An 18,031-nucleotide genomic window follows, 5' to 3' on the forward strand; every position below is an offset into this window, starting at 1 on the left:
ATATGATTTTGACCCACGTGAATTTGTGTAAATACATAGAACACAAATATTCACATCACATGATAATAAACAATGGCTAAAAAGAGAGTAGTGTGGGAGTTTTGAAAGCAGATGTATGACTTCTTCTAAAGATTTTAAGATTCTCTGTATAACTCTACCTTTTTCAGTCACCATTCCAAAAACAAAACTTTGTTTTATAATTTTTACTCTAACTTTCAGTGCTCCCCCCCTCCGCTAAAAACAAACTATTTCTTGAATCTGGCATTAAGCAGAAAAATCCTGCACTGCTCTTTTGGCAAAAGGTAATAAATGCATTACTGTCAGAAAAACAGAGTAAGACTAAGTGAATAAAGAGTAACACAGATGATAAAATCTGCCATCTGAGTTAACAGGGATTCAGTTAATGAGAAGATCTTCCATACCACACGAGTAAAGCAATACTATAATGACATAAACACTTACCAGCAGTGGCTGCTTGCATCCAGATTATTATGTTATGGCTACAATGCTGAAGCTAACAGTCGGAGGGCTATTAGGCACATCATTTAACAAAAAAACAGTGTCAGACAAGGACTGTTTTCTAAATAAACTAAACTAATTCACAAAAATCAATCTGGACAAATGATTTTATAAATGATAAACAACATTTGTTATTAAAGCTCAGCCTCAAATGGCTTCCTGCTTCAATAACTGGTGATAAATGGTGATGTGTTGTCTACAGGTCTTAGTGTCTCCAGGATAACCCAGGTTTACCCTCCACACACTGTTAATTTTCAGACATGACTCTCCTGTGTCTGTCTTCATCAGTGTCAGAACGTAACCAACAGCGAGCTTTGAGGTGATGCAACAGGCTCTCTGGCAGCCAGAACGGAGGTGTTCAGCTCCTGGGCTCCAGCAGCAGTGAAAAGCTGGTTGCTTTGTTCATGCACACCTGCTGCATGGGTGTTATCTTTCTGTGTATCAGAGAGAATATTAATTTGTACATAGTTATGCTAAAGCTAAGATGAGACAACTTTTGTTATTTACACAGATTAACTAAAAACACTTGCTGATGCTTGGAAAGCTTTTTTACAAGGTGAACAAACATCTTGGCTCGAGCCAAGTTAAGCATTTTATGCGAGTGAAACAGAGAAAAAGACAAAGACAGAAGCATTTGTTTCACCAGTGAACAGCAGGTTAACATCTACAGTTTTATATGTAACTGTTGCATCAACTCAACCTCATCAGGAGCATGTCTCTGAGCTACATGTTGCTGCTGAAGTTCACTTACAGCATCGATATTAAACCAGAGCCCTTGATATAAAGAATTATGACAATTGGTACAGAAATGGACAATATCATCATGGTGCCTTGCTCAAAGGGACAACAGACACAACTGGGAATAGAGGGGCTGGTCGTTGATAATTCATTATCCAGACAATCTCTGAATTTGTCTGAATTTTATGGTTACACCCATTTTGTCACAGTGTTAATCCTCTAACTACCAACACCACACCAGAGTACTACTGAACAGCACGCTACTCTAAATGTACCACCATATGTTGTAAAGTAACTACACCAGAGCTAAGTATAAGTACAGTATACTTCCTTTCAAAACATCATTAAAATACACTGACAGGATGAAGGGGAGCTCTGTGTGTTTGTGTATAGATTAAACTACACTACTTAAACCCATATTAATATTGTACACACCATTTTTCTCCTACACATACATCTGTTTTGTGTCATCATATGACAATTAAATGTTCCTAGATTCCAAATATGACACATGACATGTAGATCAGTCCTAATTCTAGAAAGACACATTAACAGTCAAAACATGGCAAAAAGAGAATCATTATCAGATGGAGGAGAGTCTCAGTCCTAGCACACATCACTAGGATCACAAACCTGTTTATGAGAGAAGCTGTCATTCCAGAGACTTCAGTGTACAACTGTGTTGTCCACACAAATTGTAGATTGAAAACTGGAGTCCTGGCTGCATGCCAGTCCAGCTGCTGACATCAGGAAGTCTTCAGCCTTATTACATGTCAGCAGCTGTTGTGGAAGATGTGTACATCTCATTAGTGTCCACTGTTTGAAATCACAGCTGTAACAGCCACTTTGTGCCCCACATCACAAGTGTTGTTCAGTTCAGCTGGGGACAACCAACAACACACCTGACAGAAACAGATCAATTGTCCTAAAAGATCTGATTCGCCCCTGGTTGCCTGGAGGTTCCATCATCCTCCCTCTCTGATCGGTGTTTATAAAGGTCACATGGCATGAGAGGGAGGGGCTGTCCCTGCTCTGCCAACACTGACTCATAAGGCGGTGCTGCCTCCAGTGGTAAGGAGATGGATGCAATGGGTTGTTGCTCTTGCTCTTGTAAGCCCAGTGAGTAGCTGGAGGGGGAGAACCATGAGGCACTGGTCGAGGGCTCTCCACAGAACTGAGAAGGATCCAGACTGCTGTAGCTAGGCTGCTCCTCCTGCTCTGCCCCTCTGTGACAGGGGTCCAGTAGGGAGTAAGGAGGCGGGTCATCTGTGGGTATGTAGATCTGAGTAGAACCAGGGCCAACACACTCACTGTAACTACGGAGACAGAGGCAAATCATTAACACTTACAATAGCACAAAGAACCCAAACCCTAACACGATATTTTATGATCATTTCTTTCAGGTGTTAGCAGCATTTTATGTCACAAGAACATCAGCTAGCAAATTAGAAATAAGAAGCTTTTTTGTTTGTTTTTCCAGGAATTAGGATTGTGGAAGTTACAGTTGCATCTATTTATTTTCCACAACCAGTGTTAAGGCTGGAACAGGCAAAAAGACTCTCATCTGAATCATCAGTGAATAAAAACCTGTGTTATAAAATATCTGGTTACTTGACAGACAGCTGAAGGGAGAAATCAACTGTAACTGAATATTATATTGGAAAGAAACATCGAATCACCAAGTGTAAGCTACAGATTACACTTTGTACAAACATAATAAGACATCCAGCACTTTAAAGTGGGCCACTTTAGGATTTTAATGAATACCAGTGTTTCTTTGTGTACCCATTTCTATTTTGAATATTGTTACATACTGTTCAGTGTTGATTAACTATACTGACTACTGCTAAAATAAAAATTTGTGTTGTGAAAGTACTTCTAGAACAAGTTATCCATTTTAATGTGCAACTCTGTTACAGTTTGTAGTTTAGTGAACTGATTCCCACTGACCCAGCTCGGATGTCACAGCTGCAGTAAGTCTATGATACGTTATGTGCTGACAGCTGTCTACTTTCATCTGTCTCCACACTGACAGGGACACAAAGCAGTCATCAGTGAAAATGTTTGTGTAACGACATGGGAACAAATAGCTACTGTCTTCAAAACATATCTGCATACTGTACACCTTTATTTGTGATATATCAGACCCCATAAACCCACACAAACTAAATCCATACATGCAATGCTGCACATAGTGTATTACACTCTGCAACTTGAAAGCTTCATCCATGGTATGAGACGTCATCGCTTAAAACGTGTGCAGAAAATATCCCTTCCAGCAAAGGTCAGGACATGTATAACTTTTACCTGCATGTTTTAAACTCCCCTCAGGATATTTCTCTTCTTGTTTTGGAGAGGTTTGAGGCTTAGACTGTTACAGAACAGCCTGTCAGAAATGAGTGAGAAGTCACAAGTCTCGCTCGAGGACACTTCAGAAGGCAGGGTCAAGGACAACTCTTTCTGTTTACTGCAGTTCACTGCAGTCAGTGAAAAACCAAACTTAAAACCATTCTGAATATACAGTATTTTATGCTGTGTACTATAATACACAGGAAAGCTTAAGTTTTCATGTAGAAGGTCTCTTCGACATTATCAGACATTACAGTATAATGTAATATAAGTAACATTAATAAAGTCACAGGCAGCTGTGTGGTTAACCCAACTACATTTTAAGAAGATGCATGTGTATGAAGGCCACGATATGCTAACCCCTGGACATAGGAATAAAGCTTAACCTCTCACACTAAGGTGGCATATTTGAAACATATTAAAGCTCCAAACACTGCTTGAGGTTTTCCGGCGGACATATTCATTTAGTAATTGACTACCATGCACCTGCGAACAGAGTTCCCTGCAGACATCCCTCTCACATGTTATTATTTCAGGATAAGACCCCAAAACCTCCCAAATAATAACAACGTGCATTTACAGACAGCTACCTCCTTAAACCCTCAGATGTTACTGTACTGAGACGTTTTTATGAACCAGTACACTCTGGCTTCCTGGGCTTTTTGGTTTTCTCTGGGACCCGTTTTTATAGCTTCGCTGACACATGGATCGATGCTGATTTTTTTTTTTAGTAAAATACTCTAAATACTCTATTATGGCAATTACACCAATATGTCAAAAAGAATGCAATTTTTTAAAGTTGATGTTAAAATGTTACTTGTTTCATAATCAATATGGAAACTAATCAGCAAGAATTGATAAAATTATCAGCCTCCTTATGTTCCTCACACACCGTGACACTCACAGATCAACTCCCCCAGCAGCCCTGGATGTCACAGAGAGAAAGAACAGAATAAAACCAAAGAGAAACCAGAACAATAAAATAACAGGGTGTATGTGTGTGGAGATAATGGTAGATGATGATGGGGGCATAGGAAGCAGTAACTCAGTGTAACTCAATCAGTGGTTAACTGCATCAGTCTGCTACCACAGCACTGCCACTGTGTGCGTGTACAGTATGATGAGCTGAGGTTCTGCCTCTCTTTCCTCTGTTTCTTTCTTTCCATCTCTTTCTGTGTATTTTCTACGGCTTCTTCGCTGGCCTTTAGTGAGTGCTTTTTTAAATCAGGAGTTTGAGAGTCGCTGTGGTTTCTTGTTAAATGTGTCTGTGTGTTTGTGTGTGAGAGAGAGGGAGGGGGACGGCTATTTAAGACTTGATGAGAGTCGATCAGAAAGATCTAATGTTCACTGCAGCCACTGTTTGTTACCACAGACACCCAGACACATACACACATACAGTGCTGCTAAAGGGGAATGAAAGAGTCCTGTCCTGTGATCTGCTGACCTTTTACAGAGCCATCACTAATCAGTGTGTTTTCTTTACGCTCATTTAATTACACTACACATTTTAATTAGTTACTCACTGGTCATTTGTCTAAACAAACCAGATGGAACACACTTTTCTAAGCCTCAGTGACTGGTTCAGAGAACTACCACCCTTCTAATTCCAGTTAAAACTGTGGCCAAACCTGTGGGGATATGAAGACACACGGGACCAATTGCTATGAAACCAAATGTTACCACCTGAAGATTTACTTACCTCTTTTATTATAACCCCTGGTTCTAAACTCAGTGCTTCTACATTGTTATGGTATAACTCTGGTGTTGTCAGCTAAAATGTAACTGTTGTGATGTCTTTGTATAGAAATGATATACACACACGCCTACACACATGCACAGGTGCAGACCAATACACTGGGGGCAGCTACATGTTTTTCAGCTTGCTAATTATTTTCTTTTGATTTGGGAAAACCGACTTCAGACATTTATGCCACTCACGGGTGTTGAGGTGAAAATTGGAGACAGGCAAAGCGTGCACTAAGCAAGATGAGGATGTTTCGGAGGTGCTGTAAGACACTGTGAATCCCAGTGTCCCTGGTCTCTCAGGAGCAATGCACTGCTCTGCTTCCCTGAGACCTTCTGCTGTGTGTGTCTGTGGTTCAGAGAAAATCTCACACTAGATAATGAACGTGATGCTTATGTGTATCCTGCTAACGTGTGTGTGTCTGCGAGTGTGCTAGCTAGGTGTGGCCGAGCGAAAATAATTTGTTCCCTCTGAGACGGGAGGTACACAACTGCTTCTGCTTATCTGTCCATGTGTGTTTTTTGTCTGCTTTCCTCTTCTGTTTAAGCTCCAGACTCATGACATAAATGACACTTAACATAAAAGTTGCTAATTACTTAGTCACCTAAGAATGTTATCTCTCAGTGGCAGAACAGTTAATTGAGATGTTCAGTGCTGCTGCTGTCTGAGGAAACATCCACTTTTCTAGCAGGAGTAAATGTATTTTTGTTGATGAAGTGGCTCTACATCCTCTACTACCCAAACAACATAATTAATAAAGTCTTGGAAGTGTGCATGCTGTGTCTTGCTCATAAAGCCTTGCTACCCACTATTTGTTACAGTTTTACACCACAGTAAGTCCCATCGCTAGGTACTATGAGAGGGGTTTATCCCCCGGATAACCCATCGCTCCTACTGTACCAACAGTCATTGCTGGTTACTTTAACAAAGACCACAATCTTAAACAAGCAGTTTTTGTGTCTAAATTTGAAATGGTTTTTGCCATGACAGAGAAAGTGGGATTAATCAGATCCCCATACACCAGGCAGTAAAAAAGGAGGACCTCTGGCACAGATTCATGCACTGGTTATGACGCTCTATAGAGCGGACAGCGTACACCATATGGTCCTCTGTGTGTGACTGTAAATGTGTGTGTGTTACCCTGGCATGTAAACCTGCTCTTTACTACTGTGACAGATTTGATTTCTCAGCACAAATGAGCTCAGAGAAAAAAAAAACACTCTTAAACCTCCCCAAGTTCAGAGAAAGTCTTTAGGTGAAATGTAACAGATTTGCACAGGATTCCTGTTTTATGCATCTAGCTACTTTCATATTCTGCTCTCCATCTCTTTACACTGCCTGTCTGTGGCCACAGGATGACAGGACAACACGGCAGATTTGAAGTGAACAGTCTCACTTGGACTAGGATTTGGTAGAGACCAAAACAGCTAATAGAGAGTAAATATGTCACCAAGTGCATGGCAACACAAATGCTAATGTTGCTCTGTCACATGTTCACCATAAGAACATTATAGGGTGATAATATATCAGTGTTGTTTTCACAGCCTGCTGATTGGCCCCAGTGTGGCCAGAAAATCAGTTAACACTGCTTTAAATGATCTCAGTCACAGGCATTAGTGAAACACAACCAACTACCAATACACATTTTTCTAATCTTTATGCAGCTGTTTGCTTCTCTTTGTTCTTATGCATCAGAAATGAGAAAGATCAGAATGGAAAGTGTGTGTGTCTGTGTGTGTGTGTGTGTGTGCCAAATCTTGCCCAGCGCTTCTCCCTGAGAGGAAGCAGAAGCTTTCAGCCTCCACAGGTGAGCTGCTGATCCATGAGTGTTCCTGGGCAAGAGAGAATGTGTTTGGATGTGTTTGTGTGTTTGTGTTGGAAGTGTAATGTTCACAGTCCCAGTAGGTGAGCTGTTGATCTGGGTTCTCTGAGTTTCCCTCAACCATCTGTGGCATGCGCGCGCACACACACACACACACACACAAGCCCTTCAGAATCATCACATGACTGCAACTACCTGCTTGTTGACAAAGTGCCAAACAATGACTTGCCAGCATGATGGTAAACAAAATGTGCAATTTGTTTGCATGTTTGTGTGTCTGTGCATACAGTGTGTGTGTGTGTGTGCACTGACATAACTCTCCAGCTCCCCTTTGCTTCCTTATTTTCTTCTCATGATGCTGAGATGTTAGCTGTTACCTTTTCTCATGAATATGTAGCTTAAACCGAAGTGAGGACACAAAATGTGTTATGTTCTGTCATGTTAATTAGCATGTTCAGGATTTTTCATAAAAACTGATTTGATTCATCAGAGGCCTGGCGGTAGCTGTAGCTGGGGATGGGAACAGCTTCTTGGTCCGCATTAGTCCTCGTAGTATCAAGCATCATTTAAAGACCACAGCAAACTTAAAGCCCGCAGCTGACCAGGTGTGCCCTTTCACCAGTGATGTATCTGTCAGCGAATGCACTCTATCTGTGTTGTAAGATAGCACCAAAAACATGACACAAGCTATGATTAAGTCCCCAGATCACAACCCCAGCAGGGACCCTCCGCCACAGATTCAACATGATGAATGTTTGGCCGAAATCCTGCGAGGACTGTGCAACACTAATGTAACAGCATGAATCAAGATCCATGTGGAACATTTCCACTGGGACCATGAAGCTTATGAGCTATGTGTATCTATAATTACATGGCCAGAGTGTGAAGAAAAGAAAATCAATATCAATTTGAGTCCTGTTCATTTTCTGCATAGACACAGGTGACTGGCTGGAGCAGGTTTGCACGACTCCGAAACTGGTCAGGCATCATCGGTAAGAAATTCAGCTTAAACTGTGCGACAACACGAAACATCTAATTCTGTGATAACAGAATGATAAACATTCTACATGGCTGTGCATCTTTTGGGGTTTGACTGGTGCTGTTTTAATCACATCATTTTGTTGCAGTGCTTTACTGGCACCCAGCTGGAAGACTGGTGCTGTCAACTGTTTAACTTGATGAACCAATTCCTAATATTCACATAATGGTAGGTTATATTTTGCTTTGCAGGTTTTCTGGAGAACCTGCTAAATGGCAGGTCAAAATTTGTATTATGTTTCAATGGAAACCTGACTTCAGACTCCCATGGAGCACTTCAGTAAGAAACATCAAGCAAGCATAAAATTCTGTGAATGCACCGCCAACAGTGAGATGAATCTAAAGGTCACACTTTGTAGAAACCTGCAGTCAGCAGTACAAATTGATTCACTTTTAGCCTGGCTTAATTTTAGATGGATTCATCACTGTTTTCTTAACAGTTCTGACAATGAAGCTATTTAAATGGTGAATTTGCTACAGCTGTGATTTCCACCTTTGACTAGACACTTCTTTTTAATATCAGTGACAGCTCGTCGTCATGGGAGGCTCATTGTTAGAATCTGTCATTATAACTGTAACATGATTTATTAGAAATGATGCTGAAATAATCAGTACTGTTGGATATTATATTAACTTATCAAGGGGATTCCTGTGGTTTTATGCTGGTGAATAGTGAGGATATAGGAAAACTTTAAAATGGGAATGAACTAAGGGAGAATAAAAAAAAGATAACGCACTATCTCAAATCCATTGCTTTGTGTAATATGACTGTTTCTAAGGCAGAGCATGGAGAAGACTGAAGCGCACACACACACACACACACACACACAGACACACACACACACACACAGTAGGGGAGGGATGTATGTGAATTATTAAAGTTGCCAATTAGACCAACTGACATTTAGATCAAAAACACCATGACACTGCCCTTTAGCAAGCTCTTTCTTTCTCTCATTCTCTCTCTCTCTCACACACACACAGTGCACAAACACTCAATCCTGCACCCATACAAAGGGCACCTAAGATAGCAGTGGTCTCTAATAAATGATCAGTGGGGGACGCAGCAGAATGGTCAGCTACATATTTGACATTTGATATAACTGCATTCTTATCTTACCAACATACAGTATTATAGCTCGTGATAGACGGGGAAAGGCTTAAGATTATAACTTTTTTTATCTTAATAATTTTACCAGAAAAACATGCCTCATGTCCATTTCAATCATAAGGTTAACAAAAAAAAAAAAAAACCTGCAAAGAAGGACAAGTCCTAATCTGTGTCCCAACTCAGGGGACACATCCTTCAAAGGATGCATTTGAAGACAGATTGAGTCACAGCGACAAGGCCGTCCCATTTCAAAGACTCCTTCAAATGCGGCCGGTTAATAGAGTGCTGTAGTAGTAGTCCTAAAACCCAGATTTTCTGCATTAATCCAAAATCCTATGGAATAGTCCTATTGGCTTTTTGCCAAGGGAACCGGGGTGATGGTAACTTCCAGGTTGGCCTACAGAAAAAACATCATCCCTACAGCACTCTACTATGTCATAACTGTGTTTCCTTTGAAATGTATATGCTGCTGAAAATTAGCACTTACTGTGGAGGTGAGTCGGGGTACAGGCTGTTGACCTGCGATAGTGTTTCCCTGTATGGGTCAAAGTCTAAACCAGGAGGAAAGTCTTCTAAGCAGGTAGACCTCAGTTCTCCTACTGAGCCTCCATAGGATAAACCATCTGGTCCTGCAGAAACAGAGGCATGAAGCTAGATTCCTGCTTGAATCAAACCTTTATCACCTGGAAGCTTTCAGTAACTTAATATTGATTGGATGATAGCCTACAATCTTTATTGTTTGCACTTTTTCCATGTATACAGTCATTTGTCTTGTAAAACCTTTTTCAGAGTAAACACCACTTCAGCTGATGCATCGTGACTGATAGAGCAGAATTAGAAAGGACAGTAATATGAATTAGGAAATTTGTTTTCAGTATCCATCCAGTAAAAGTTCTGGCATAAACTATTTGTTTTTTGAAATATTAACATTCTCTTGGGAAACTGAAAACCTGCTACAGTTACAGCCTGTGTCTGAAGGGGTGGGTGTAGTTAAATTCTGACTTACATGAGCAATGAAAATGTTTGGTGGTATTTCTTCAGTTGTACTGTATGAAGCCCCCACAAAGGATGTTTGCCAGGAATCTCACTCTTAGTACAATCATAGTATGTGTTACTGTTACATGCTACAACACTGTGCATCTTGTCAGATTTGGACTTCAGTGATTTCATTTGTTCCACTGAAGAAAAAAACACATAATGTTTTCCTACAGCCCGATCAACTAACAGCTCTAAGGACATGTCTGAATGCTGTACAGTCTTTTAGTGAGGCACCTTTATGCTGTCTTCATTTGTGTAATTGTTACAATCCTTAATGAAGGCTGAGAGGTAACAGATGGTGTTTTACATATTAGTCAGTCAGTTATTAGTTAGATGGTCATTCAGTTGGTGTATTATTTAAAACAACATGTTGTCAGAAAGTCAAAATTGCAGCCACAGACTGACCGTAACTAGCTCGGAGATGTGGGTTTCTGAGTCGACTGTCTTTGCGCAAGCTGCCAATGATGATGGTGACGCAGGAGAGGAAGAGGACCAGACCTATAACAATCCCCGCCACCACCAGCGGAGACACCAGGAGAGACGCCTCCCCTCCTGACTCCCTCTCACTCCGGCAGTCTGGGTACTCCCCATGGCTCTGGTTGGAGCTCACTGCAGGGAAAAGGAGAAGGTAAGAGTGTAGGTTTGTGTGTTTCACTGTGTGTAAACATGTTTAATCACACTTGAAAATAGTTTGGGAACAGATGTCACCCTTCATTAGTTAGGTTCAGGTGGTACAGTATCATGGCATGGATGACCTGTTGAGAGAGGTTCTACCGTTCTTCACAGACGATTCTTTTGCCGCAGAGATTTTGCTGCGCTACCTTCCACTTTAAAATACTCCATAGGTGTTCTACAGAATTCAAGTCTTGACTTGGCCAGGTTATTGTCTTCAGCTTTTTCCTCTTTAAAAGTTCACACAAAGTTCAATCTTGCACTTTGATGCTGTTTTGTGAACAGCAGTTTTGTCTCCATGTCCATTAAATGTCAGGCCTTAGGTTGAGGGCAGTGCACCATGTGCTACATAACTGGTGCTATGCTCTGCACATATCTTTTTCTTTTTCTCTTCTCTCCCCATCTTTCCATCTCTCCCCAGGGACTTATTCCATACTTAATCCATTTCAGCATGTGACAGATAATTAGAGTTAGACTACACACACACACACACACACACTTTCTCTCTCTCTCTCTCAGTCATCACCATCATTAGATTACAGAACAATCTTGCTCCTCTCCATTTCTGTTTAATGTCTCATCTGTCTTTTTGCTGCCTGGCCACCCTTTGTCTGTTGAACTCCTTCTGTGTTCAGAACACAGCTGAAAGACCAGAGGACGAGACTCTCATTTATTCTTTTACTGTTGCAGTTGCCTTGTTTACACTGCAACCAACAGTGTTCTAATAATGGAGCTGGATCTTTAAGCTTTAGACTGCATTTTGTGTTACTTGTTCCAGGTTAAAATATACTCGAACCAGGAGGTGTGGCTTTGATATGGTACAAAGTTAATCATACACTGTTCAGTCAAGTTCATAACATTGGCATCACAAAGCTGTCAGACTGTGTTACCATCAAGGGCCATCATATCCTTGTTGGCAAGGCCTTCAGGGTGGCGGCTACATGCTGTGAGACCCAAGTTCTACACATCTAGAACAGAAAAACACCTTCAAAATAACTTTAAACACTAACTTTGAAAATTAGAATTAATGTCTATTCAACATTGGTATAAGCTTTGAAAAAATATTGGTCCTGTTCCAGACCTCAAACACGATAGTGGTTTACATTCCAGGCCTCTAGTTATGATTCTGTACTAGTTATGATTCTTGTTCATCAGGCTCACAACAGGGAATAGAGGGACAGTATTATACAGTGACAAAATCACAATGATTTCACAATTAATTCACAGTTAAACTAAACACATACATGTGATTTTTACTGTGAATGGTAAGATATGGAGATGCAATGTGCAAACATTGTTTTTTTGTCAAATGTTTCATTTTTGTGTCTTGATAATTTGCCCAATTTAGAGAAATTATGCATTTCCAAAATCTTATAAACACACCAGTATAACAAGGTTACATCAACTGCAGGACCCAGTGTCATTTTTGCCACTGACTGACCAGGAGTGGCTTGCGTGTTTGAAGACACACTTTCTCCATCTGTCTGCCACTGCACTGAATATGAAGCAAGAGAAACAATCAAAACCTCTAAATGATTTACACTTGCAATATCAATTTCATTTCAGTCTCTGCGCTTCCCTGTTGCTTGTTTCCCCCCCTGAGTGTCTGCATCTGTAATTCTGTTGTCTGCAGTAATTTGGTTTCACGCAGTTTCCCGACACAGTTTCAGGAAACTGTTCTCTCACCCAAAACAATTCCCAGAAGACCATCTTTCCTTTCTCAGTAACATCTCCTCTTTCTTCCTCTCCAATTGTGATTTTGGCTTCATTTTATTGTTTCTCATCTTGTCCTCATAAACTTCATTTTATCTCTGGAGAGAGAATTTATATGGAAATCTATAAATATATGGATTAAAATTGACAAACTTTGCTGACACGCAATTTTAAGCTAAATCTTATCTGTGTATTCTGACAAATTATTCTGCATGTTTACTGTAGAAAATCAGTACAAAAAGCCATAATTATAAAAGCACTAATGCAAGATATGTGTGCTCTCACGTACTGTAATTGATTCCTTCATCCACTTCTTTAAAGTTTGAGTCCCATGGTAAAACAATCTGTTCATCTCCAATCTACAGTACAATAATGTTTTTATTTGTAGCTTTCTAAGCTTTACTCATTGGAACTGATTAATGCTACCTCCTCTCTCACTACGTCATTAACATAACATCTTCTCATGAATAAAGAACAGTTTTGCTTCTTGCGTGTGGCTGTATGAACTCACTGTCCTGTAATGCCACTGGACAAAACCGCTCACTGGATATCTTTGTGCTCTCTTCACTTCTGTCTAATTTAAGACAGAGGAGGACAATTTAAAAGATAAAAAGACAGAAAGAGAAGGTAACTGTAGAATGACAAAAGAGGGAGAAAGCGAGAGAGAGGCAGAGATTGTAACAAATGGTGAATGCGTTACATTTCAAAACCCTGAGGGGAATGGACCCAGCTGCAGAGAGAAAGTGTGTGTACGTACGTGCAGTGGTGACTGTGACTAGTATGAGTCTCAGAGTGTAAAAATATTGGCCCTTCAATGAAATAAATCAGTGTAAATGAACACAGGGAAGCAGTTTAACAAGAAACCTATAAATCATGAGACATTCACCATTAGAAAATGACAAATCTTTTGTCAATTTTTTGCCTTGGTGAAATTGTTCTTTGTCAACATTCATTACACAACAAAGGCAAATCTCTGAAGATGGAAGGTATCATACTATCGAAAACAATCCTCCAGGCACTAGTTACATCTTGGTGTGCCAGGAAAAAAATGTAAACAGGAGTACAGCTGAGGAGAAATGACAAACCAAACTACAGCAGCACTAAAACATACATTAGGAGAAGTACGGTAAATTCATTACTGCTGGGGGAGTATTTCTAGAGCGAAGTTTGGGAAGAGTAAGCTAAGAGTAAGTTTAGGGTCAGGTAAGATTTGACCTTTTTAGCCACAGCCTCTGCAGCAGGACTCTTCCTGCGCCAAAGCAAAATGTTGTGACATGCATGGAGGAGATATGTTTCCTGAAGCAGTATGACTGGCATTCTGCACCCAGCCTTCTTTTGGGAGTTGACAAAAATAATCCCGGACTATGTAAGATATACTGTAGCTAACTGAGGTAGAAGTAGATGAAGGACACTGAAGAAAAACAAATTGCTAAACAGCTCCTGGAACAGTGAAACTGAGAAGAAGCTTATTGAACAATTATTGAGTCGAGAGTTGAGGAATGGAACTCTAGTGTGCATATCAACATGCAGTGCATCATGTTCATATATGGATCTTTAGGGTAAATGTTTTGGTGTCAAAAGTCAAAATATAGGTCCTGCATGTGTATTGGTGTGTGTCCAACCAGACTAGAGAGTCTCGTTTATGTTTGAGTGTCAGAAGCTATAAAGTTTAAGAGCCTGTGATATTGGCTGCTGCTGCATCACTTTGTACGTTAGCTGCATACATTATACAGAAGCATCAAGCAGCTGCACAGATTCACTTGGACAGCTTGTCATGAGGAGTTACAGCCATGTTCTTTATCAATATGAAAAACAGCATCACAGTGGCTGACTGTACATCCACAGACATCAGGATGTTTGATGAGGGACAAGACCAAAATGAATTCAGATCAACTGTGGCGTCTGTTGGTTTTCAGTGAGAGTTAAAGAGGAATGACCGACTATTAAAGGACCATTAAACCTTTTACCAAGTCTTAGTCTGTGTGCCACAAATTATATACATTTCACCTGCACACCAAACATTTTCCAAGCATGCAGTACATGCAGTATGTGCATCTTACAATACAATTATTTATTTTGCCTTCAGTATAAAATAAAAGTCAATGTGCATTTTTGGAGCAGTGCACATGCAGGTCTGTGTGTTTTATTTCTTGTAGAAGTATGATTGCACTCGGATGATTCATGATTGAGTCACAAAAGTCACACTTTGTCGCTCAGTGATGATACAGTACATGGCAGGCAGGAACATTCTTGGAGCTATTGTTCAAAAACGACTGCAACAACAATCAAAAATAAGGACTGCCTCAAATTTACATTTTTAATATATCACATGGCTGATAACAGAACCAGAAACAGACAAGTCACACTTCAGGCATTTCTACCTGCAGTAGTGCAATCAGTACAGGTGACATGTGTAACACTAACCAAGCCCAGTCAAGACAACACAACACTGCAAACAGCACAAAACACATATCAATTAAAAAATAATTAACAAAATACATCTACCCACAAATTACATGGAACCTATCATTCATTTATTCGCCTCCGCCCTCTACCACATTTACATCCTTTCATCCCTACATCGCTCCTTCAGGCAATGCCTCAGTAGACACTGTTAGGGGCAATGCAACGAGCCACTATCGACTTTTCTCTTTTGATAGCTGACATCTGGACTGTGACCGTCTCTCACTTACATACACACACAAACATACCTCTATTTCTTCAAGGTCAGGACAATCTTGTTTTGTTTAAATAAAAATGAACTTTACACACAGTGGACCATGAAGCAGCATAAAGCATTTAGACCATTAGAACATCTGTACTTCTTACAAGTCAAAGCAGCGTGTGTGTGTGTGTGTGTGCGTGTGTGGGCTGAGTTCAATCTGATGATACTCACTGACCTTCAGTCATCTATTTATAGTTACTCTCATTCACTCTCAGCGTTTGCTGTAAACATTTGCTGCCAATACTGAGTGCTTTTTCCTTTTGAGCCCAAGGTAAAGTTGTTGCCAAGCTACATAACTCCTGATCCAGGGAAACTTCAGCTATTTAACCAAATCTCTCAGCACCAAACAAAACACTGTGGCTCAAGCGGATTAATTTAAAGGTTCAAAATAAAAAACTGAAAACAACAAAGTACCAGGTAAAAAGTGTAGGTGTCATTTTATTTATAGAACGGCTTTTGAACACAAGTGTTTTACAAAGTAAAACAGAACCAGACAATCACAGGCATCACATTAAGGTTAAACCATAAAATAAAAGGTTAAAAATCAAATAAAACTATAAAGAGACAAAAACAGTGCTATATTTTGCACTATTACAGTGTGTTTAAGAAACGTATTTAAAGCGAGCCCACAAAAATCCTCAGACATAAATTAGCTAATGGTCAACATTCATCACACATGACAGTGAAAACTGATGAAGCCGGTTACAATCAATCAGTATCAATGAGGTTAGATCAGGATACTCAGTAGGATGCATTAACATCATTGCAAATGTCTAACCACACAGCTGGATTTTAAGCCAATCAGCCTAACATCACCACCACAGCATGAAGTCGAAAAACAAGTTTTCCATTTTTTAAAAAAGGGAAAATGCTTTTGAAATAACAGCAGTTCTGAGAACAGAGATTCCCTGCACATCAAATAGAATACTAGATTTGTTCAGACAGATTGATGCTTACTGTAACTGGTTAACTGCTATGCTTTGTTCCCCTGGGTGTTGCTCTGAATGGAAGCATCTGTTTAAGATTGAGTTTAAGATCAAATGACAGCTTAAAAAGGTTAAGACCATTCTTCCATCCTACGAGTGTGTTGATGAGAATATAGCCTGTGTTTTCTCACTGTGCATTTTTAGAATGTGGATCAGCATCAGAAGCAGCAGGATGACCTCCGGTCGCTCAGCCTCTTGGGATGCCAGAGATGTTCCACCGTTCACAGAAACAGCCTTCCTCCTCCTCCTCCTCTGACACGTGAGCACCCTTAACACTAAAAATACCCCTTTCAGAAAGTCTCAAGTAAAACATGACTGTTTGCAGTGAAAATGCAGAGGTAGGAAAAACCAAGTCTACATATAGGTGCTGAGAGAGAAGCACTGCTGCGTAGTCACACTTTTCAATGACTCAAAGAGAAAATTTTCAGGTTTCCAGTGCTTAAGCTTAGAGAACTAAATACCAGAAATTCACAAGGGGGTGCCAATTATAACTGATGTTTTAGTGCACCAAGGCATAGGTACTGTACTGACACAGATTTCACCTGAAAATTTCTCTACAGTACCTTAAAAGTAGGATAAAAATAAGACCTTCCATGTGTCAAGGGACCCCCAAAGTATCTGTCACTGTGAAGCCTCAGTCTTCTTACAGTCTGGTCAAATGACAACAGGCATCTCTGTCACATGCTTATGCTCCTGGCTTGTCTTTCATTGCTATCTTGCTGTTCCTCTTCCTTTTCTTGCTCTGGTCCTTTTGGTTGCTGTATTGAACAGGTGTCAAGAGGATTTTGGTGCTATTAGACAATCACGAGGCAGAGAGAGAGGAGGCCTTAAACCCCAACACACCAATGCGACTGAAATATTCTCTTTTTTAATGATAAACTTTAGCCCAGGCTAAAAAAAACAGCGCTTTGCTGTCCTCTGACTGAACGCTTCAAGGCCACTACCCTTCAGAGGAAAATGAGTCCACAAGTCCCAAAAGCTCCCACTGATACAGCCTGACAGAACACACTTCTCACCCACTAGGTGTCACATGCAGTACCACAAGACCGTGGCGCCTCTTTCCACAGATGTCCTGAACAAAGCCACGAGAAGCATTTACACAATGAACACCTGAATGACAAAGGCCATTACTGTGACAGATTCCCACAGCGAGCAATATTTGGTTTTCCATGTCTGAAAAGGGTTCCACAGGCTACACTGTAAATCTACCTACATTAATTATTAATTTTAGGGGATGATTAAAAAGCAGTGGATGAAGATAGTTCGTCTTTACTGCTCCTCTTGACTGTTCTACACTTCAAGTCTTTGAACATACTTTACAACTACTAAATGCCTCAAAGAGGGAAAAGAACTAATAAATCAGGAACGACTGAGGATATGGAGGAAGAAGAAATACAGCACAAAGCGGCGCAAATAACGGAACAGATGTACATCGCGCTGATGGACCAACAACGTGAAAGCTTCAAAGGCTTCGTGCAGCTAATAATGGAGACAAACAACAGGAGATTAGACGAATAGACCAGAGAAATACAGGAGATAAAAACGAGCTTGCAGTTTACCCAGCGAGAGGTGGATG

At 40.3% G+C, this 18,031-nt stretch overlaps 1 protein-coding gene across 1 annotated transcript in view; it reads right to left on the minus strand.

The window, feature by feature from the left end:
• Positions 1–6: 6 nt before the first annotated feature.
• bean1 (brain expressed, associated with NEDD4, 1) overlaps positions 7–18,031 on the minus strand; it is a 32,685-nt gene continuing 14,660 nt past the window's right edge. The window contains exons 3-5 of the mRNA XM_020601552.1: positions 10,765–10,968; positions 9,809–9,950; positions 7–2,573 (exon numbers count right to left, since the gene is read on the minus strand). Of these exons, the coding sequence (XP_020457208.1) occupies positions 2,183–2,573; positions 9,809–9,950; positions 10,765–10,968 (737 nt within the window). The 3' untranslated portion in view covers positions 7–2,182. The remainder of the gene's footprint in view (positions 2,574–9,808; positions 9,951–10,764; positions 10,969–18,031) is intronic.

Source organism: Monopterus albus, unplaced genomic scaffold, assembly GCF_001952655.1.
Source record: "Monopterus albus unplaced genomic scaffold, M_albus_1.0 scaffold52.1, whole genome shotgun sequence".
Taxonomy (NCBI): domain Eukaryota; kingdom Metazoa; phylum Chordata; class Actinopteri; order Synbranchiformes; family Synbranchidae; genus Monopterus; species Monopterus albus.